Source organism: Lampetra planeri, chromosome 1 (genome assembly GCF_965212315.1).
Source record: "Lampetra planeri chromosome 1, kcLamPlan1.2.h2, whole genome shotgun sequence".
Taxonomy (NCBI): Eukaryota; Metazoa; Chordata; class Hyperoartia; order Petromyzontiformes; family Petromyzontidae; genus Lampetra; species Lampetra planeri.
Genome location: NC_136107.1, coordinates 22,104,408 through 22,129,066, shown reverse-complemented (window position 1 = coordinate 22,129,066; position 24,659 = coordinate 22,104,408). Strand labels below are relative to the sequence as shown.

The following is a 24,659-nucleotide window of genomic DNA, read 5'->3' as shown; positions in this document are numbered from 1 at the left end:
CCTGAGGGCAGCTTCCAAGCCTGCAGCCCTGCTATCAGCACCTCCACCCACCGCCGCCAAGCCTGCAAATGCCCCCCCCACCACCATAATGTTATCCACATTACCGCGTGATGCTGTCACTTTTTATGTTTCTGTAGCCAGTAAGCAGAGCGGTACATTGGCATCGGCACCACAGGCTTGTGAGAGGCCGTTCAGGAACTGTTTAGCAAAGACTGTATGTGTGACAGCAACTACCGGTAAACATCTGCTTTAGGTGCCATTCCTCCGCTGTTACCTTTGACTTCTTGACCTCCGCCTATGTTTGATAAAAAAAATTACGAGTTTATTCCAATTGTACTATCAGCATCACGTCATTAGTAACGTAAACATCCGGGTGAAACCTGCAAATATTTCCATCATCCTGTGTTAGAGAACAGCCTGCAGAAGGTGCCATCGCACTGCTTACAACATCCCATCAAGTTGACTCGTATTACACTCGGGACAATGCGATTTACCATGCGCCTATGCTATTAAGATTTTTGCCAAATGGTGATCATGTTTAAATCCTATTTTATTTGTTATTCTCAGAAGCTAGAACAAACCCAATTAAGTGAAAAGTAAAAATATAACACGGTGGATTTTTTTACGCTTAATGGTGACTCAGCTGAAACCATCAACTTCATAAACTTAAGAACATGGTTCAATCACGGGCAGCTGCCAGGTGACTCAGTGATCTTACCCCTGAGTCACCTGGTCACCTCAGCCATGATGTCAATCAATATGATATGTTCAAAACATCTCAATGCAGGATTCTCCTCTAAAATAGCCTAAAGACTAAGTTAGGATTTCCTGAATAAAGGACTTTTATTATCACTGTATTACAACTTGACCTGGTGTCACAGTGATGTTCATCTTTAGCCAGTGGTATAAAGTCTACATTTCTAACATGGGGACCATTGTTGGCTTCCAACAAAGTGATATCTTATCAACCCCAGCAGAATGGCGACCTCCTGACTGGGATTTGAAATTATGACCTCTTGATTTTTGAACCACGCAGATTAACCAAAGCACAACCTGGCCAATCGGATGTTTTGATACAGGTTTAGAAATAAGTCCTGACCCTTTGGTAATTGGTGTCACGTTAATAAATCTTTGGTCAATGAACATTGGTTACTTGTTAACTAGCTGAACTATAGATAATTGATCTATGTGTTAACTGTAATGGATTTAGTAATAGAACTCAAACGATTATTCATTTTTGTTGATGTTAGGGTTAAGTTTCTTCGCATTTAACTGGCTTGGACAAGTCTAAAAATAAAACATCAGAGTTTCTTGACTATCCAACAGGTATTGGACTGGGCTCTTCTATATTAGCAATCTTGAGTCATCGGTGAAACTTCCACATTTCCTTGGCAGGGACTTAAAAAAATCTAGCCCTGTGAAAATGGCAGCGAATTCCACAGGTCCCAATTGTATCTTCGAATTTGGTCACCATTTCTGCGATGGTGCAAGTGTTGCAGTTGTGTTCGGGTGAGAGTACAGTGGAGCTGTCACCAGAATACCACCCATGTCATGCAGGGCCCAGAAACATGAGACGTTTTCAGACACGGTGGCCCTGTGTGTGGCGTGCTCGTGTTTGCAAAAGCAAAGAGCTAGTGGATGCTGGTACCTCGGTACGGTGCAGAATGCAGGCTTAGTCACAAGCTATCTTTCGCAAGCGAGACTGACAATTAGGAATGTGGGTGCACATTTTGGTATATGGGCCGGAATGGTTGAACCTTTTGTTTGAAATGGAGCTGCGTTGATGGGTGGTCTAACATTGTTCACCCCGCCCCACATATCATTAAATATTCACTGTTGTATTGGGCAAACTTACCGCATTTATTTACAAATGTAATTGTAGTTCAATCTTAAAGTGCATGTTTTCTCAGTTGGGTGTTGGGTGGTGCTTACTTTTGTTATCAATTCTAGGCCAGTGGTATACATTCCACATTCCTTTGATGCGGACCTGTCTATCCACAGGACATTCATTCACAAAAAGATGTAACAAATGTTTATTGACCCTGCAATGATCATGTGTCGCGATCAATGCAAATGCATGTCGTATAATACATTTGACCAATTTCAACAAATTGGAAAACATTGCAGTTTGTAACATGTACAGGAATTTTTTAAATGTAGAGATGTTTTTATTCTCCAAATTTACAGCTAAAAAGGTACAAGTATGAAAACACTTGTAAGAATTTAAAGTGTTTTCAAATGTATATTTGGAGTGTGAAATTGTGTGTGCAAATTTCTAAAGCGTGTTTACGTTTCTGTGTAAAGTGATCATCTCAGAGGGCAACGCGAGGTCATGGTTCTTTATTGGGTCACGTTTTTAAAGTCAAGCTTTCTGGCCCCACTGGGATCTGGCCCACGCTGTAGCCACACCACCAACTCTTACTCTACGCCACCATGAGCGTCCTGCCCCACGAGAAACATCCTGATCATTCCTTCACCTAACCTCTATCTACTGAACATCTGTGAAAAATAGCTTTATAGCTCATCGGATTCCTCCAGTTAATGTTTAAAAAAATTCTGATTCTCCATCCGCTCCCTCCACCATCCACCTCAACCTCCATCTATATCAAACCTTTGCAACGAATCCAGAAGCCGACCACTATGATCAGCACAATCACTAACAGTCCTAAATGAAGTTCATTTGCGGCTGTTCATACAGATATACAACATGATCAACCGTTAAATCCATATCTGCTTAATAAGACTGCGATGCTAATGTGGCATTTCAACCTGCTTCTCTGAACAGGAAGGATTATTATACCAACGGTGCTTTGACAGGGCACTCGACTTATAATCATTAGGTTGTTAATGCAAATCCCGAGCAGTCATCCCTCTGGGGTGATTAAATGAACACTCTTAAATAGAAGGTGAACCGTGCTCATTCTATGGATATACTGGCCCCCACCAATAGGAAAGCATAATTTCTACTGCTGGCTCAGAGTCGCCAATGCAAATTATATACCACCCTGCACTCATTTGTGTAAACAAGACACAATTTTCGATTTTTGTACTTACATTTCGTTGAAATCTGCTGCAATGAACGTCTCATTCCAAACTTTACAGTACATTCTTCATAGAATGGAGCAATGGATTTTGTCGTGAAAGTTTCTGCAAAGGGAATTGTGTGAGCTTTCGATTGTGTGTGTGTGCGCGTGTGTTTTATGTTTTTCCCCCCTTTCTTGGCACCCGGTGTGCCTGTGCCAACTGTGGGTGTGTGCAGTCACGCGTCCCGAGTGGACATCAAAGGACCCGCCATAGATTCCTCCAGCCCTCCGCTGGTAAATCGGATGCCGCGCACACGTGGGTCCCATTTCGTGGGAGCTTTTGGAAGCGTGCGGTTACCATCCCCTGGGACCAGGGAAGGAACCTCCGCTGTGTGGCACGTTGAACCCTTGTCTTCCTTGCCAGACCCGCTGGGTTGGCCCATCATCAGTGGTAGTGTTTGGGCGTCTGCGACAAAGTAAACATTTAGGGAATCAAAAGGCTCAAGAGGTCCCAGATTTATAAAAAGAACAATTGGTGTTCATCTAATATCAGCCACAATTAAAATGCAAATAAACATAATAAGGTAATTCATACACTGAAAAAGACAATCTCTCATCTCGGTATTGTCTGCATCTCTTTGCTCTCATCTCACTATTTGGTCTACATTTATTTTTTTCTCACTCCGTTGATATATCTTGTCGATATCTGTTCTGTTATCTCACTGGTATTTTTATTAAATGAAAGGGAAGCCCCCCACAAATTAGTTTTGCTTACGGCCTCCCAATAAATTAGCCACCACCGATGGGGCATGATGGCGCACAGTACGTTGGGGGCATGGGCAGTGTGGGTTGGTGGATCACGCAGAGATAATCGTTTGCTCTGAGATTGCAATCTGTATGAGGTAGCCAGGAGATTGAAGCACAACAATTAGGTTTCTCACAAGCATGTGCAGATTTCTTGTGGGTTTCTCTGAGCACTCTACATTCATTCTACTTGTAAAATTATCCTTTGAAAATTAAACCTCTTAAGTAAAATTACAGCTCAGGAATACAGGCGCTATTTATCTCTGGGTGCCCCAGGGATCTGAAACATAAATCTACAAATGCATCACCTAGAACTCGAATTACCACCTCTGAGTACAATAAAACTGGGACATGTCATGGGGAGAATATTTGACAGTAATAGAAGAGCAGAGAACAACATGTAAATGCATTGTCTGGAGTGAGTGGTGTATTACTACACAGCTCCCATAAATCCGGCATTTTTTATGTCTCGGGACGACTTACAGATTTCTCAGGACAGATACCTGAAAAGGAGGACCTTAGGGTTTCCACCAGGCATGTTGTAGCAGCCCGTCTAAAAACTGAATACACACATGTATTTCAATGGAAAATAGCAACCAGATGTCACTGGAATAAGTGTGCACTTCTAATCATGTTGTCCAAAATGTTGTTTTGTGTATTTGCCAATTTGCCCATTCACCATTTGTGATATGTATACCATCCACAATGGGTGTGCTATCAAAGGCTTGCAAAGGACATTCAGTGGCAAATTTAACGTGTGTCATCAAATATATATGCAAATCTGCGTTTTGTGCATATTTCACGGGCCGATGAATGTTACTTCGGTGTTTTATTCATCATGTGTGTTTCGAGTCACGAGGTCCTTTGCGCATTGCCTTGTGCAGGGTGTGATGGGCTAATGGTGGCCCCTGGTGGCGACCAATGTACACTGCAATTCATTACATAATGGCAAACTTAAACTATACTACAGTACTGTATGTTTATTTTTCCAGAAAGGCTCACTGAGCTATACAGTATAGCTTTTAGTTTCAAAAGTGACCTGGCCACAATTGATAGCTCAACGTATCACGTGAAAGTTTATAACAGCCAATTACTCTTAACGAATGTTTATAAATGTGGAGGGAAAAACCGGAAGACCTGGAGAAAAAGCCATACGCCACCGTGGCTAATATAATAGCCACAACAACGGATATTCCTCATTACGTTCCTCATGCGATGTGAAATTGCCTTTGAATTTACACAATACAGTGCTGCATTAACGACTACGTGGCGACTGTTATTCCGTGATTTTGGAGGCAGAGTTGTGGATCACGCAGAGATGGGTCCATTGTGAGTGAGGCATCCCTCAAAGTGCTTCTTTGCAACCAACCATGGCGTGGCGCTGATCTCTATTGGTGGCCCTAAACCAGCAGTTGAAATTACACATCCCCATAAGGGGCAATACGTTGAGTACGTACGCAAAAATCTGTTAAAACTGGACCCCTCCCCCTCTCCCTGTACGCACGCGTACTTTTTACACCCCCCCCCCCACCTGCGTACGTACGCTTGACGTACCCCCCCCCCCCCCGGAATCCTATAGAACGGCCGATATTTAATCCACGCAGAAACGATTAAGGATGAATAAATATTAACGTGATTAAGCAAACAGATAGTCCACCGCCGGACTATCTAACTTATTTGAAGGCCAATGTAGACAAATTATTATCGAGGCTTCACCCCCCCCCCCCGTTTCCTATGCGTACGTGCATTGTCAGTAGTCCCCCCATACGCAAGCGTACGCATTTGGGTTAACAACCCTCCCCCTCCATGCGTACGTACTAAATGGATAGCCCCTAACGGAGGTCAGTTAATCTGTAGGAAAACCACGAACAGCTTTCCTAAAAGTTGCACTAAATATAGATATGGTGGCCTGATATGAGGCTGTACTGAGATATGAATGCACCACCTTCCAATAAAAATGAATTGCTTTGCCAGCAGCAAATAGGTTTTTTGACTTATGTGTGTGGGGGTAGGAATATTCGTCTTTCAAAGGGAAGGGTTTTCTCTAGATTTTCTTCCAAACATAAAACAATCAATTGGCTATTCAGGTATCTTCATTATTCAGGTGACTTAATAATGAAACACACTTTGGTGTGGCACTTATTTTTGTCAGTGGTGTTGAGCCAGTGAGGGAAATTCCACATTCATATGACTGTGGCCATTGGCTCTCTCGGACAACTACTGTCAGCAACCCTCCACAAAGAGGCACTAATTTATTGAATCAGGATTTCAAATGCCAAGTTTTCAATTAAGAGTAAAGCACTCTAATCAGAGCTCCACCCATCCAGATTGCGTAAATAATGCACTGCGCATTTATTGGCGAGGAGTGCACGCTGCAAACATTGCCTCATTTCCTGAGGTTGCCCTGCCCAGGAAAAGGTTTCTAAAGTGCTGGTGTTCACTGTCAAAGCCATGCCAACTCGCACGCTCACATGACATGCACGCGCATGTGGTAGCGTAACGCATTGTAGTGTAGTGGTTAGCATGCCGCGCTACGAACCCGGCGACACGAGTTCGATCACGGCCACCACCGCTGACATTTATTTCAACCGGTCCTGGGCCTCCCCTAAGTCGACTCAGCCTCAAACGAGTAACTGGTGTGCTGTGTGAACATCGCCACTGGAGAGACAAAGGCGGCCGGGCGTGGTGAATCCAAGTCCCGGGCGAAGCTGGGTAGTAAAGCTAGTACAGTAAATAGCGGTGAATATTGTAATTGATCTGTGCCTCGCCAAGGTTGATTCACCGTGCGCTCTGCTGGCACTACAGCGAGATGTTAACTACCTCGCCTGGTATACCAGAGTTGTGTAGCTTCGATGCCGACCCTGACGCCTGTATATATGGAGTTTGCATGTTCTCACTGTGGTCGCGTGGATTTTTCTCCGGGTTTTCCCTCCGCATTGAAAATCAACATGCGTTTCGAGTATTTGGCTGCTACAATTTTTCACATGATAAGCCACTTCGTTGAGCTATTATTTGAGTCCAGGTCGCTTCTGAAAAATAACTATTTCGCTCAGTGGGCCTTACCTGGTAAAATGAAAAATTGTTAACAGTGCTTGCCTCAACATCTGTTAAGGCTATGTGGGGCAACTTTGCCTATCTAAATGTCTGTTCCTGCCAGTCTTTTGCAGGGTGGCTCTTGAAAAGTGTGCATTGACTACCAATGTGGTGAGGTTTTCAGAACACTGGTAATTCGTATTTTTTAAAGCGTTAGAATTTAATTACTTAAAATACATTTAAAAAACTATAATTGTGAAACATTGTGTTGATTATACCTTGAAAATACTGTACTAATACTACACATGTGTGCTTTATACGTGATCTGAATTAATTTGCTCCTGCCATCATCACATTTACCTAAACTGTTGCTGCAAACAGTTTTACAAATTTTGTATTTGAAATAACAGTGGAATATCGAAAAAGTAAGGCACAACACAATTACCAATAACTTTATTGTACACCGAGAGTGGAATAATACCGACAGATCCATTTGCACCTATTTGGTAAAAAGAGTAACAATTACTTGTCGTACGTTACCCCTCAACACTGGCTGCTAGTTGGTGTAATTTTTCAGAATCCTACTCACACTTCCACCCACTTACCCACCCATTCACCCACCAATGCCACCAATGCAGCCACCCACCGAGACAGCCACCCACCCACCCACACAGGGCATAGTTTCATGCCGCCCTTGCAGAGCTCATTAATTCTGGCTGTTCAAAGGCGGTGCTAGGCATTGGTGACTGGCTGGCCGTTAGTGAGGACGCATCACGCACACTCACACTGCTGTGTAGCTGGAGGTGCAGACATGGCTGGGACATGCTGCTGCGTCTTGGTGTGGCTGGCCTGCCTAGGCAGTTTGAGTGCTGCCTTCTCTGCTAATGGAGGTGAGTGTACGGAGATAGCGGGATTGAGATTCGTGAAGTTAGGCAATAAGTATAACTAGGAATTTTCTAAGAGCAGCGGTCGTGATTTGAGGCTGCGGGTTGAGACGCGATGAACTTCACATGAGATTTCCCAGTTCTAGGTGACTCAGGCAGATGGCCAAATTGGTTTATGGGACATTGATCACAATATTATTTTCCAATCGGGTGGCACTGTGGTCAAGTACTCTACACTTATTTGGAATGTTTCGAGTTTATATTCCAGTCGGTGGTTGACTCATCATCCCTCTGGGGATCAACAGGAGTACCACTACCTGGGAATTCTAAAGCAGGGAGTGGTTTATGTCAAGCAAATGTGGAATATCCACAGCTTGCTTAGTGCTTCCAATGAAAATTTACTCTGCCTTGTGCACAAAAAAATTCTGCCACCTTTCCACAAAAACACAAACTAGTTTCGCAATCATTTATTGATTTGCTTTGTTTGCTGCTGCTCTCTTATACATGTATATTTTCTGTATCTCTCCGGTGCATTTGAATTGTGTTTCCAGGACTAATGTTAGGTTAAGATGCTGTTCGGTATCGGTTTGTGGTCAAAACACCAGACTTCCCTGTGTACATTTGGATAATTATTTCTGCTGTATGAAGAATAGTAAAATAACTGAAAAAGGCAAAGGTCGATTTATCCACCTAAAAATATGAACAAAACAATATTTAAGCCCATCAACCTATGGCTCTTCTGAAACAATATTTAAGCCCATCAACCTATGGCTCTTCTGAAACAATATTTAAGCCCATCACCCTATGGCTCTTCTGAAACAATATGTAAGCCCATCAACCTATGGCTCTTCTGAAACAATATTTAAGCCCATCAACCTATGGCTCTTCTAAAACAATATTTAAGCCCATCAACCTATGGCTCTTCTGAAACAATATTTAAGCCCATCAACCTATGGCTCTTCTGAAACAATATTTCAGCCCATCAACCTATGGCTCTTCTGAAACAATATTTAAGCCCATCAACCTATGGCTCTTCTGAAACAATATTTAAGCCCATCAACCGATGGCTCTTCTGAAACAATATTTAAGCCCATCAACCTATGGCTCTTCTGAAACAATATTTTCTAGCAGCATTGATGCCCGCAAATTCTGAGCCATTTTCACTTTTTGAGTCTAATTAGCAGTGCTGGTACTCATCTTCTTGGTTCTTTCGGTAAAGTCACGTAGAAGGGAAGTAATAAAATAATAAAAATAAAACATAATAAAATAATTATCACGACGTTTCGGCCACAACGCGAACAGCCGTCCTCAGGTGAAGGAGGACGGCTGCTTGCGTTGTGGCCGAAATTATTTTATTATGTTATATTTTTATTATTTTATTACTTCCCTTCTACGTGACTTTACCGAAAGAACCAAGAAGATGAATCCCTGCAGTCACGAAAGCTTTAAATCGAAAAGTGCTGGTACTGTTAAGCAAAAGCGTCAGGGTTTCATGGTGTTAAGGGTAAGCTCTATTTACGAACTTTGGAGCCCGTTCAGCCGAGTGCAGAAAAAATGCACGTTTATTTTGATCTGTTTTGGTGGATTGCATGGCTGTATGTATGGATCGTGGGCAATAACGAACACATTAAGAGACCCTTGTCTGTGTCACCATCGTAAAATACAACAACACACATTTAGACTCATATGTCTTCAGGGTTGCTGATTTCACAGACTCTAAATTTATTTGGGGAATTTTGTTGTTGTCTCTGAATAACTCAGGGAGAGTGGTCGTGGCCGAAGCGGCAGGTGGGATGGAGATGTCTGGCGCCGAGGCTCTTTGCGCCTCCATTGGCAGCCGCCTCTCTACACTGGCAGAGATGAGCAACTTTGTGTCCAAGTGTGGCCTGCTTGAGTGCCGGCCGGCATGGCTGTCCGACGGCAGCCTCAGGTGAGCGAGCGCACAGACCGAAGCGCGTTCCCATGAAGAGCACTTCATTTCCACCTCAACGAACCCGTGAACCGATGTCCAGTTAATTTCACTGCGGCTTATTACATCAAATGCGATTCAGTGTCACTGCTAACTGCTAAAGCAATTGCGATTGACTTTCATTGTGACTTCTTAAAGTTATTGCCGTTCAACTTCATTGTAACGTAGTCAATCAATGCTATTCCGTTTCTTGGAACCTTTTTTATTCACTGTAATCAATTGCCTTTCAGTTTTATTCCAACGTATTAAAGCAAGTGGCTTTCACTTGCATTTAAGGAAACCACTGTCATTTTATGTAAATGTACATCCCTTTTGTCAATCCACTTCTGGACGAGGGCCTTCCAACGGGTTGTGCAGTTTGCGAGGATTAATTTACAATACTTGGCCGTGCTAGTCGATGCACAGAGGTACAATAGTAGATTTTGCTGTTTTGTTTCATGAATGCATTTTTACGTGATTTCACTTTCACAATGTTGTTTTTTATTTGAAAGTAATTACTTTGAGTGGATTTTTTTTCTCACAAAAACTGTCAGTCTCTCTCCGGATACGTTTGCAAATGTGTTTTCGGAGGTTGCACATTGAAACATGTTGTGATTTTTCGTTGAAATTATGATAATCATGAAAGCTTATGTACAACAGGAGCAAAAATCCACAGACAAGCTGGTGTTTGTGTAGCTTCCATCACGCAGGGATAGCCCTCACACCCAAGTGGAATGATTTTGAAAACGATCGTGGCAGACTTCTAAATAGCAGTAGGGATTTGAGAGGCAAAATATATTTATGCTCGTAGTCAATTTAACAAAGTAATCTGCCACAAATGAAATTTACATTTGTTTTAATATTGGAGAAAATTGTATAGATTCATTTGATTTATGACATTAGAATATTAACAAGCAGAAGTACGGCATTAATATTTTGAGGGGTTAATGGACAAGAGGAATCAATCAGCACATAGTTCAAATAAAGATCATGGATTGATGCAGCCAATAATTCCTCTGGGGTTGGAAAGTCCACAGTTGTCCTCAAATTGGTAAGCTGGCCCCAGTAATGGGAATGGCCTTTAGACACAAGTACATGACCATAAAAGCAACCTGAACATAATACATTTAACATTTCACGGAATTTTGCACATTTTCAGCAGTGAAAATTATAAAATTCAGATTTACTGCCATGTGATGAACATCTCTTTCGTAGAGCACATGGGAAATTGCAGCAACACGAGTGTGTTGATATCAGGTTACTTGAGGGGATCTCATTAATAGATTGTAATACCATCTTCAGCAGGCAATTCCCTAACACAGGTGATGCAATTCTCTGTGAGAGCTCCATCTACACATTTTTTTAATCTCATGCCATGATACTGATAGCGCAATGGAAATACAAGTCAGATTCTCTGACTTGATACAAAACGGCTGAACGCCTGCTCCTTAGCAAACTCCTGCCTCTCAATTTAACACGTAGGCTTTCACAACCAATATTATTCATAATAAATGTTTTTGGGTTAGATCGCATAAATATAAGTGTGTCATTAACCTACCACACAATTCTGGCAAATCGCATGATGAAGCTGGTTGTAATTACCAGTGAAGCGTCGTACTCAAGTGTAAATGTTGTGGGTTTACTTGCCATCACACCGATGTGCTGAAGTAATCGCTAATCGGCACGTTTTGTTTACGCAACAAACCTTACTAATTGGCTGTGTTGGGTGGTGGTGATGGCGGTGGGTTAACGACACATTTCAATTGATGCTATCTAACCCCCCAAAAATAACCTTTATTGCGAATCCTGCGCCTCACTCTGAGCAGGACGGCCGGCTGCGGGAACAGCAGTGAAGGCCTACAGGAGGACGTGGCGCTGCCTCCCCGGCCACCACCGCCGTCGCCCCAAAGCCCAGTGGCCGGAGCCACGATCCGCCCCAGGGGCCAGACCTCCAGCCTCGCATTCTGCTTCATCCTGCCCGGTATGGCACTTGGATGCAGGGTTAATGGATCACACACAGAGATCGTCGCTGACTCTATAAGTCTCTCCGTCTGCTAGGCTACAAGGGGATGGACGCCGGTCAATGGAATTACGGCGATGATCTATCCATGTAATTTTACATTTAGCTGCATTTCCTCGTATGAAGTGTTTTTTTTTCTCCAGATGCCGTGGCTCCCACATTTAAAATTAATCAAGGCATTGGCCGAACATCCTCGAAAGAACCCTCGTGACAAGGTGTTTAGACTCAGTGAGGCTTTTTTGGATATATACAGGAAGGGACTCTTATTATTATTACTACTGCATGAATGTAACTTTCAGCTGAGTAGCTGTCACGAAGGCCATGAAGTCACAATCAAACGTCCATGAGTTCAAATCCGAGTGATGGGTCAAGAGACGGATCCCCACCATGAGAATGTGGAATGTCTACTAGTAGCTGTGGTCTGCCAACAGAAATGAACATTACTGCGCACTCATTTGAGTGTGTGGACACTGTCCCGTTTAAGAAATAATTGTTGTATCAGTGGTAGAATCATGTATAGGGTTGCATCTACATTTGTGTAACATGACTGAGGAATGCTGTATTAAAACACTGCTCCGTGTTTTAAGAAGCAATTAGGCAATGCATGTTGGTTTTAACATTCTGCATTAATGGGAAACTCACAGCATAAACAAACATACTGCAAAGAAAAACACAACGATGTGGCTCCTCTGTTGCATCTTAGGAGTACAATTATCAGATTGTGCTCATTAAGTTTAGGAAACCAAGTTAAAACAATAATTATAGCATTCCTACTCGTGCATATATGTGGCGCAATTGATCTGCAGTATTAAGAAGATTCGCAATCTTCCTGAGAAGATTTGATACATCTGTGAGCAGGTTTATCGTAATTTATGTACAAAGCTTTCTACTCACCTCTATGTCTATCGGTATGTCTGTATTTGCTTGAGCTATGTGTCTGTCTAGCTGCCTACCCATCTACCAATATACACATGTGTTCGCCTGTCTCTCTGGCTGGGTAGCAATTTCAGTGAGACAGCTTGACTCATCATCTGAAGGATGTCTGCTCAATGTCTGGTTCATGTTTCATTCGGCCTATGATCGCTGTGTAATCAATAAATACAATATTGTGGACTACTAATTGTGATCACCCTCTGGTTAGACTCACCACAGCCATGGGAATGTGGACTTTCCTTCGCTGGCTCAGGGCCGCCGATAATTATGAATGTATTTGTAATGTTTACCCATCATCACAGTGCAGCACTTGATTATTTTGTTGGGATTTAAGGGCCATTTCCGGCCTCCACCCACCCCACCCTCTTAAAACAATAAGAAAGCACTCAAAGCAATACTTATAAACGCGTTTGAAAATATGGGGTTCGCGGAAGTGAATCTGTTTACAATATGAAGAGAAGAATTCATACGCGTAATTAGCAATACATTTTTTTCTAATTAGGAGTGCCTGAATGAACATTTATCACAAATAGAGTATCTCCATGCTGTGCCACAGAACATTTCTCAATCCCTATTGGTAGCTCGGAGCCAGTGGTGGGAATTATACATTTTCATGTCAGGTGCCAGCCTCTCCATAGGATGACCACTGTCAGCTACCCACACGAGGTACTCGATTTAACACCAGGTCAGTGTTGGTGAGCTAAGATGATCCTCGTCTGGGCATGTGTGGTGCTGGCCTCACAACTCTACCGTGTGCTCTTCCGGCATAAAGAGGTGCTCACTAACGGCAATTTGCCTATACAGTTTGCACATCTCTGAAGCTACACATGCTTGCCACTGCCAGTGTGCGTGCTCCCACAAATGTGCCCTCTTGCTGCCCACCTACATGAATCCGTGGTGCTTGTGTGCAGGACAGCCATGTGGCGACCCCCCCGTATTCCCGTCGGCACGTCTGGATGAGGAGGAGATGGGGCAGAGGGAGAAGGGGGGGGCGCAGCCAGAGCTACACTACATTTGCCAGGACGGTCATGTCATGGCTGGCGGAGCTCGCTCCTTCTCTCTGGCGTGCGATCCCCAGTGCGGGCAGTGGCAGGGAGCCGTGCGGCCCTGCGTGCCCGGTAGGCATGCATGCCATCCAGTCTTCACCACGGTTGTCACTTTACCTACATCACCTACAGCAACCACAACAACCACCTCCGATTAGCACGGTTCGCTCCGTACGGTGTGAAAGAAGTTCAACATACATACAATCACAGACACAACCTTTGAATACATTTCTGCCATGTTTTGAACCACCATATGTGAAACTATAGTCTCCATCTTTGTACCCATAGCTGCTATCTTTGAGACTAAAATATTGAATATTTCAACTCAGATCTGCCATATTTGTGCTGACAGACATAATTAACATATTTGAAATGCCAATAGAGTTATACTGTCCTAAATACATCCAGGAAAGTTCGATTCTTAAAATATGTATTCTTTAAACAGGACAAAATTCTTGTATAAGCATCTAACTGACTGTATGTTGAAGAATCTGGGAAAAACTTTAATTTTTTTCCATTCAGATTCCCCATAAATATCACTTCTGCAATACTATACACTGTACATTGACTCATCAAATATATATATTCTTCATATTGTTTAAGCATCTGTCATATTGGAACCTCCAGCTTGTACTCTCTTCTGTTGTACAGACAAGTGAGTAGCTAACTCAGCAAATGCATGGAGATTGATTCCAGATACTCTAATGTCCTTGCAATACAAAACGTTAATTAGGTAATTGACCCACCATCCATATGTAGGACCCATCTGCAAAAGGACACATATTCATTGAGGCTTTCTTGAATAAAGGACTTATAAACGTCAGTGCTGCAGGTAGAATATTCAATACAACAATTAGGTTGTGAATTTAAACCCAGGAATTCACTAATCAGGGACTGACTCAGTATATCATATCTCCAGAAATTATTTTAAAAATATATATCCATTATTTGAGTGTCAACGGTGGTTGTCTAATAAAGACACTGGTCCCTGCCACATAAATATGGCCTGTACATATCTAGCTCTGGGTCTCCAGTTGAGAAAAGGACACCCAATGCTTATATGAGATGGGACACATGCTGAAATTGACAAAAAATATATAGATTTTGTATTTGCACGTGTAATTGAATTGATTGTTTGAAAAATGTTTTTATATACATTAGTCTGTGGCCCATATTTTTTGGAAACCTTCCACCCATAACATCAGGCTATCCAATGGCATTGGTTTATGAGACCAATAATTACGGATAAGTCGTCTCAGCGAAGGGAAAACTTGTGCAAGCTCTCTTTGAAATATTATTATAAATATCGCGCACGTCTTTGTGGCAGCTGGTCACGGCCGCATGCACATGACGCTTCTCGCACCTACCCTCCAAGCCACCAATTCATTAGAGCTGAGCTTGAAGCAGCTCACAGTCGAGTGCCAGGCCCGAGCGCTGTCATAAGGGCCTCAGGGTTCAGCGACACCGCGCTTATTAAACACGGCACAGAGAAGCTTCACGGGCTTTTGTGTGACAACGGAGGCTTCTGGTCACTTGACTTAGCCAAATGACCTAGTTTAGGGGAAAAGTGATCGAAATGGGCCGATGTATGAACATATGCCATACCAGCGCTTGTCAGAACACCAAACATATTTACCGACACTTTTCAGAGTCGTTTAAACCCAAATGGCAGTGGTATTTTGAGAGGAATTTGCAGTTAACATGGACTGCAGGGCGAATGGGTTTTTTTTATCAGGACTTGTAAATTTCCATTACAACGGCTGGGCATAGACCAATACTGCAATGAATGTTGGTGGGGTTATTTTGGTGTCAACCCAAGACAGTGTTAACCCTAGAATATGTAGGCGGGAAACTCAACATACGTATCCTGTAGTCATTTAAAATCAACGTGTATATATACACATCAAAAGGTGGTGTTCATCACGATTGGCTTCCATGAATCAGAGGTGCAGATTCCACAATATTCTGGTTGGGGCAAATCTATCCATCGATGGACCATTGTTTGACTTCCCATAAAAATCTACTTATTTTACTGACTTGAAAAGAATGATGAGCTGAGTCTATTTAGTCGACTACCACCTGGAGTTTAGAAACACAATGTGGCTGCTTTAATATGAATGATGATATATTTGATCACCCCAGATAAAAATAGCAATCTGTGCAGATTAGTCATCAGCCTACTCGCTGTATTATCGACTGCCCACTTTGTAGACCTGAAGTCATACATCAATATGGAAAAGATACCTACATCGTGTACTACCATTTACTCATCAACTCAGCCCTGTGCATTTCGAATCCCATGCATGCAATAGTGTATGTGTGTGTGATCCAACAATACCACAAATGCTCATAGTACATTTAGATTTCTTTAGAATTTTAACTAGATGTGCATTGGCACGATTCCTATACCGAGCTTTGGTTTGACTAAATGATCGTGCATTTGCTGAACGACATAATTCAGTTGGGTCTTCAAATAATAAACAATGCTTTCATGTATTTATAAAGCATCAAGTAGCTGTATTAAATTGTAAAGAGGTTCAGTGCCACTTGGGGACATTTTCAAAAACCAATGATGACGATTCCTGGACAAAAGAGCCTTATTGCCACAATTTGACATTGCCTTTTGAATTAGAAGGCTTCTACAACGGCGGTTGTGCAATGGATAGGCTGGCTCCCACAATGGGAATGTGGAATTTCCACTGCTGACTTCGGGTTGCCCCAGTTGCTCACATGAGCCAGGGCCCACCGTGACTTTACTTGACTTATCTAAGCAGAGGGTCCTTGTTATGGCGCGGTAGCTGATTCATTGGTCATTTTATTTCAATTGCGCTCTGTACAGTATTGTCCAGTAACTCACAGAATCACTTTAATCATATTAATCTCATATTACTAACGAGCATTCCAATTTGTGACCGAGTGGAGTAGGAAAGCCCTACTCACAATTAAAAATGTAAAGTCCAGTTTAAGTTTCGAGTTCAAATGCAGGTCATGGGGTTGATTAATTGAGTCTGACTTTGTGGGTCATCCTATGGGAAGATTGATCCCTGCCACGGCAATGTAAACACACCAAAGTGCTGGATTTCAGGCATGCACCACCAAGCTCAGATGATGGAAAATGACAATACGTTTTAAGTACAGTACATTGCTTAGTCAGACCACAATTTCTATAAAAAGTTGGATAATGCTAAACTCAACTGCTATTCATATTTCAACGTTTACAGCGAAAATGGGCAATATATCCCAATTTCGCTTGAGCACGTAGGGACATTGTAGCGTTGTTGCATTTGCTACCACAGCATGTTTCAGCTGGTTGGTTACTCCGCGCCTTCTTTTTACAAGGCTTCACGCTCAAATGTGAAAGACAAATCAGTGGCCTTCACCGACATTGGGGCACAGCGTTGATGCGACATATGTCACATGCGTCATCGTGCCTTTGGCAACTGCTGCACAGCAAAATTACAGTGTTCAGTCCCAACACTGCTCTTCGCATTCGTATCCTAAGTAATAATACGTGCCCTTTATCTTTAGAGCTGTAAATTAATAAAGCAACTTTAAAATAACATCCTGCCTTCTGTATATTGTTGCATGTGGAGCATGCTAAGAATTACATGTCAGGGCAAGGTAATCAGCTTGGAAGCTCGGCTAGATTGCGGCGTGAAAACATTGTCGTGATGTGTGAAGAGAAGTTTATCGATGGTGGAGGCACATATACAGGGTGGAGGAGGGTGAGGTTACTGAGACAGGCGTTAGACTGGCAATTAGTGGTCGAAAGACAAGGAAAAGTTATATAAGAGCAGCGCTGTTCCCTGGCTCGGTGGAGGAGGTGCGAACTGATAAGGATTCAGCGTACAAATCTCCCATGTGCAATGACCTAGGAGGTCGTGTCACTACTTTGGCATTGTCTACACTGGACATTAAATGCTAACGTTGATTCCGATGTATCTACTGTAGTTATATCATTCCACATTGAAATCCATTGCTGCACTACGTCATATAGGCACCGCCCTGTCAAAATATAGGTGAGCATCTTGCGCACCTTATGGCTCCATGTGCTCGTGATTCATAAACCACGTGGCTGCATTATGGGCGTGCATCATGGTCGTGCCTTTTCAACAAACTGTGCAGTTTCATGCAATTTGTACACTAACGCTTCCAAAATACTACTTGTGCCAAAAACAGCACAGTCCAATGTGTGTCCGGTTTTATCTGCCCGCAACAGAACACGTTGCCATCCACCTTGACTACAACGTCGAGGAGGTGGGCGTCACGGACTGGGCTGATCAACTCGAGGCAACGCATGGATCCCAGAGTTCAACTCCTGCAGAAGGACTGGGCCCACTCAATCCGCTGCATGAGACACGCGCGGCCGAAATGGAAGTTTCGTTCGTTGCTGCCTCTAATGAATCTGAGCACGGTCACTTAGTGGAGCTTCTACAGGAAAATATGGAATATGATAAGCAAGAGGAGGAGGGGGAGCAGAAAGAGGAAGGAAGCAGACGCCCTCCTGACTTCTCATTGGTCACCAACAGTGTTGGCATCAAAACGGGCTCACGAGGTCTCAGCACCAAGGTTTGGGAGAACAGGAGGGTCACGGTGACTGAAGAAATGCCCATAAATGTCCCCTGGCTACGTCGGGAGAGACTGCCATCTGGAGCGTCCGAGGAAGGAGATATAGGAACGGACGTGGTCCCAACGTACGAATCTTCACCAAATGCAACACAAGTTCATTCCCAACCCTACGTCGTAGAAGTCTCGTCCGCAATGCCCGTCACGCAAGACCTCCGTTCCGACCTCGTGGGCTTCCCCATCGCCTCCACGAATGCGGCGAACCTCCACCCAGCGCCGACCGATTTCACAGCGCGCAGCGGCAACCCGCCGGTTTCCCTGTCGCCTTCGCCACCGCCGCGCACAACGGCGCCGTGGCGGGGCGGCACGGTGGCATTGCCCGAAGGCGGCACGAGGTCCACAACGTCCGCCCTCGCCACCGAGAGCGAGGGCGGACGCCGGGCAAAGATGAATCCGGTGGAGAGCGGGTGGCCCGGCCAGGGGATCCCGTGGCCCTCGGCGGAGCCCGTGATCGAGGCGCGCACCGTCCAGGCGGGTGAAAGCGGCCGTGCATCGCAGACGACACCGCCGCCGCCGCAGGCCTGCGTGGGGCCGCTGTGCGCGCTTGGCGGCCAGCAGCAGCAGCAGCGCACGCTGGTGGTGGCGGCCGGGGCCGTGGTCGCCGTGTGCGCACTCGTGGCTCTGGTCGTGCTCGGGCTGTGGTGCCTCCGGAAGAGACAGCGCTCGGCCGAGTGTCAGCTCAACGGTGGCAAGGGGAAGGCGGCACAGAGCGAGAGCGTGGAGATGCAGCGGACTGTGTGAACGAGCACTAACCCTGGGTCAACATAGAACGTTGGGCCGACGTTGGACCGACGTTCGTCCAATGGTTTCGACCAGATGCCAACATTGGCCCAACGTTGACATGTTTGCCGGGACGGCCATGTGTCCGGAGTGCAGTGGTATCACAGCTTTGATTGTTCTCTTCGGCGTATTCCCTGGATGTTTAAAGGAATTGATGTTTTAATGGCTCGGAGTGCCCAACGACTGTGTGCATGTAGTTACCAACCACATGGCACAGAATGTGGTGATGGCAGCTGAGTTATTCTCTGTTCGCTGGACTGTGACCATGTTGATATTCACAAAGCATGACTTACTGGGTTTCTGTTTACTCGGTGAAACCACGACGCTTATTTAAATCAACATATTTGGATAAGTTGAGTAACTTTCTTTTCCCAAAACTCTTTAACAGCCATTGTGATCGATTCATTATCATTTTTACAGTCGCGATTAATGCAGTATATAAGCATCGTGATTGGATGGACTCTTTCAGGCCCAACTAATTTTGACTTCAAACATATTCACTGTATTCTGAATAGCTATGTAAACGACGTGCAGCTTTTGAGCCTGCTTACAAAAATAATAAGATTTTTGGAAATTCTTCTTAACTCAATGTTTTTAAAATCTTATTTTCTGAACAAATTCCTATCCAATGACAACATAGTTAATTGGAAACCCAGTTTGTGATGTCATGATCATAAATGCCTACGTCATGTGAATAGATGCACTATTCTGGTGCCCGATATGCTTTGTTTCTTCATGTTTCACATCAAGGTTGCAGAATGACATTTTATTGTTTTATTTTATTTATATTTTCAACACCCAACAACCAGTACAGAAACACAAAGCGCCGGGGTGCACACCTTCCCAAGTGGCACACAAAACCGAAGGTGTACGTTTTTTCATGCATACTGCTGAGGCCAGTGTTTCCACGCACCTACGGAGAGAGAGCTTGACAGTCGCCCAACCATTGAGGTCGCTCCTAAAGGGTGGGTGAAAACTCAGGGCGAGACGAACCCCGGCGACCCGAGGTCGATCCCCGCTCACGGCCACCAACACCGGTCACGATTATCTGAACCGGTCCTGGGCCTCCCCTAGGTTGCTATGTGTAAACATCGCCACGAGGGAGACAAAGGTGGCGGGGCGTGGTGCTGGCCACCCACTCCCTCGTGTGCTGTCCCGGCCTTCATAGGTGCTTGCTAACAGCACTTGCCCCAAAAGTCTGTTAAAGCTATACTGGGGATCTATGTTTTGGAGTGATGAGAGAGTTACCTTAGCAAAGTGGTTCAACAGTACTTAATTCATCTGATAAATCAGTAATCAATAATTTCATTACTAATTATTCTATGGGTATGAAAGTAATATGTATATTTCTAAACTTTTACTTGCGTTATCTGATTACTTTCATGATAACTTCAAACCAATCTCCGAAACAACAGTGCTGTATTATTGTTGGCTTTGTCTTATAGCTCAAACTATGAGCACAATCATTTTCTATTCTCTTGAATATTGAAAACATTTACATCTGAAAACAGGTATAACATAAATCAACACGTGTATATTAACTAATGATAATATAGTCAAATACAGAAAGCAGAATAATAATACAGGATAACAAGTACTTAGATTTTGATTTAAAGCTTTCGTGACTGCAGGGATTAATATTCTTGGTTCTTTCGGTAAAGTCACGTAGAAGGGAAATAAGTACTTAGATATTCGAACCTGATTACATATCACGTGACATGCAATTAATTATTCCCTGTCACCGCATTTGTGTCTGCATTGGGAGACCACAAGCTAGAGAAATAAAAACATAACGTTCCCATGCCCATATGAACATTGGGTGTTATACAGGTAGAAACAATAGTTCCACACTGCCCACCAGGGTTTATTTGTCTGTCTGTCGTGCATAGCCGCGCCCTCGATTTGCATTTCATAGAGCGCTTCGGGCCGGCTCAGCACCACGTGACGCGCCGCCCCACGCAGCTTGCGCCACGTGACACGGATCACACGAATGCGCTGTCCAACCAAGTTCCTACCTGCCCACTCCGAAGGAACGTGTTAATTACCTCATTTGTTATGCCTCACACTGTAGTTTAAATTCCGCACGCCTATGGCAGGGGTCAGTATTTCCTGAGGATGACCGCTGCTGACTACTCACAAAGTGGTACCCGTTTTATGCATCATGCGGTTCTGATTACTAATTAGATTCCAACTAATGGACCTAGATTTATAGAATGGTGGAAAAATGTTGACTCGGTCATTTCCTCCTGATTGAGAATTCCGAACGTTTCACAACAACATCTGATGAAAGGGAGCAATGGCCGATAACTGAAACGGACCAGTTGGTCTGACAGCGCCACCCAGCAGAATTATAAACAAATTTTACCTATTTTCCACCTGTGCTAAAAGATATCAACCCCGCCCCTGGCCCTGCTTGGCCTTGAGCCAGATCACATATCTTGTGAGGCCAGAGTTTCATGCTTTGGTCCTATAAAATACCTGAGGGCTTGACGACCCTGCCTTTCGCGAGTCCCAGGCACAGCTGGCCCGGCTGTCAATACCTGGTAAGGGCCCCTCCGAGGGTTACGCGGTCTTCTCACTGCCTTGTGAGTGTCTTGGGAGAGTCAATGGCGAAGGGAGTAAACCCCCACAGAAAATCAGGGGTGGGGCCCCTTAGGCGGTTTTGTGACGCACAGTGGCACATTCCCGGCAGCCCCTGCAGCCAAACTGGTACCAAACGTCGTGCTACGCACTCCTTTGGACCTCACCAACAAGGCTGAGCGGGGGGATCCTGACGCATGGGCAACTCAGGATTTCCAGAGTAACCTGCCTGGGCTTTGCGCCAACAAGAGGTGCAAAAATGGGGAGAGGACACTCCTCGGCCACCTAATCCTGGCCAAAAAACACGGATGGCAGCAGTCACGGGTTATAAGCTCATTTTGGATTCGCGTAAAAAATAGCCGCCACGGGTTGCCATCGTCGGTGGGAGGGGTCATTGCACCCCAATGGATAGCTACCGCACACCTCAAGCTGGGCAGCCCCCTGCCAATAAGGTGCTTTTCCCGCCATGGCTCACCTGCTCCAATGGGTGCTTGGAGCGTATGGTTCATCACCAGACGAGTGGACTGCAACACCTGCACCAGACAAAAGCAAAACAAAAGGAATGAAGGTACCAGCCCTTCATTTTGCAAGCTGGAATGTACGTACAATGTGTTCTGGACTCTCCGAAGATTTATTGCAGATTGAGGACATCCGCAAGACTGCAGTTATCGACAGGGAGCTGGCGAGACTCCATGTTGATATTTCAGCACTGCAGGAGACCCGGCTTGCTGGCAGTGGCTCACTACGAGAGAGTGACTACACTTTCTACTGGAAAGGCAAACAGCAGAATGAACCAAGGCAACATGGTGTTGGGTTTGCCGTCAAAAATACATTCCTTGGCATGATAGAATCACCATCCGCAGGCTCTCAGCAGATTCTGCTCATGAGACTGCTCACTGCGTCTGGCCATGTAAACATCCTGAGTGTCTACGCCCCAACACTCTACTCACCTGCGGAGATTCATGACCAGTTCTATGAAGAGCGTCACAATATTATTCGCAAAATCCCGAGCTCTTGAGTACATGTTTCTGTTGGGAGACTTCAATGCAAGAGTTGGGGCTGACCACAATGCGTGGCCCGCACGCCTTGGCTATCATGGCATTGGAAAGATGAATGTCATTGGCCAGACTACTGAAGCTCTGCTCATACCACAATCTCTGTATCACAAACTCATTCTTTCACACAAAACCTTGCCATAAAGTGTCATGGAGACATCCAAGATCTCTTAATTGGCACCAACTGGACCACGTCATCACCCGACGAGCTCTCCTCAACTAAGTACTCATCACATGCAGCTACAACAGTGCAGTCTGTGACACCGATCACTCACTGGTATCCAGAAATGTCAGACTACGCCCCAAAAATATACACCGCCTCAAACAAAAGCGCTACCTACGTATCAACTCTGCCAAGACCTCCCTCCCAGAGCTCGCTCAATCATTCCAGCACAGCCTTGAGCAGCCTCTACACGACACACCAGATGGAAGCATGGAGACAAAGTGGGCGCACATCAGAGACGTCATCTTTAATGCAGCCATCAATACCTTTGTCAAGCAGACAAGGCAGAACACAGACTGGTTTGAGGAACACCTGGGTATATTGGAACCCATCCTCCAAGCCAAGCGCATGGCGCTCCTGAAGTACAAGCAAGTCCCAAGTACAGGATCATTAAGGGCTCTGAAAGCTGCCCGCAGTGCAGTTCAAACGACTGATAGATGCTGTGCCAACAACGACTGGTTGAACCTGAGCAGTAGAATCCAACTCGCCTCTGACACTGGTAATATCCGTACCATGTATGAAGGCATCAAGGCAGCCTTTGGTCCAAACATCAGGAGCACTACCCCCCTGAAATCCAGCACAGGGGCCATCATCACTGATAAACAAGAGCAAATGGCCAGGGAGGTAGAACACTACTTAGAGCTCTACTCACGAGACAATAGTGTGTCAGAAGCTGACCTTGCTGCACACTTCGGTAAGAATTCAGACGAAAACGAACAATCATCAGCATGTGGATTAAGCCCACCGTTGCGTAAATCAAAAGATAACGGTTGCTTTAACAAGTAGTGCTGCTTCTAAGAGTCACATAGCTAACAAATCTTCACATTAGGATTAGAAACTCTCCATGTTAGGCTTTATGCATGGTGTATTTGTATATTTCACTGGCAATGTACTAATACTTAAATACGTAACATAATTATAGTTGGTGAAACTGTTGTCTAAATGTAGGCTTCATTATACCATCTTGTAACTCATAATGTGATCTTTTTTCAAATATTATAGATTAGCTATCATACTAAAAGAGGCAAAGGGATATCAGTCAAAATAATCTCCCGCATTTGTTATGCATTGTTTGCATCGATCTCTTGTCACGTCAAAAAAGGTTTAAAACATAATAGCATTTTATTTAGACGTGTTTATACAGTGATACCTGAGTTGGTTTTGTAGATGTAGGAAATCACTATTTAAAGAAGTCATTGCTTTTTCCCCAAATCAAAATGTCCATTGGCAGTTTTGTTTTAGGGGACATTTGCTCCATAGCACAATCTTTGTGGGATTTTTCAACAAAGTGGTGGTCATATTGTCGACCCTGGACTGATGATGGGCTGAGGCAGCCCCAATCAGCATTAAAACACAGAGTTTCCGACTGTGAGTGAAGCCCTCTAATCCAAAGGTCTAGGTACATCCCTCGCAATTTCTTGCTCAGGCCACTGTTGGCACAAGGGCCCCAACGAGAGGTAGCTCTGGAGAGCCTCTCTGAAGATCATTTTCGCCCACTCTTCCACACTGGCCAGACGTCTTAGAAGCAGTGGGAGTACCCACATTTTGCCTCACCACATGCAATATGCTTACTGTATTTACTTACCGTAGCGCTCCCATTTATACCGCTGGGTAAACAGAGGCGGGGATTTAAGAAACGTGCCCCATTTTTAAATCCTTTATATTAAGTTCACTTGCTTGCGCGCTTACGACTGTGCAAATCTT

At 44.3% G+C, this 24,659-nt stretch overlaps 1 protein-coding gene and 1 long non-coding RNA gene across 2 annotated transcripts; both read left to right on the top strand.

Moving 5' to 3' along the window:
- The first annotated feature begins 3,256 nt into the window (after positions 1-3,256).
- LOC144720173 (uncharacterized) lies at positions 3,257-7,343 on the top strand. Its single transcript, XR_013585719.1, has 3 exons — positions 3,257-3,317; positions 6,985-7,031; positions 7,242-7,343. It is a non-coding gene; the product is annotated as an uncharacterized LOC144720173 (long non-coding RNA).
- Positions 7,344-7,570: 227 nt separating this feature from the next.
- LOC144720138 (uncharacterized) lies at positions 7,571-19,816 on the top strand. Its single transcript, XM_078596647.1, has 5 exons — positions 7,571-7,750; positions 9,506-9,674; positions 11,519-11,673; positions 13,557-13,763; positions 17,911-19,816. Exons 1-5 carry the CDS (start codon positions 7,672-7,674, stop codon positions 19,056-19,058), a joined length of 1,758 nt encoding a protein of 585 aa, XP_078452773.1. The 5' UTR covers positions 7,571-7,671; the 3' UTR covers positions 19,059-19,816.
- Positions 19,817-24,659: the final 4,843 nt, after the last annotated feature.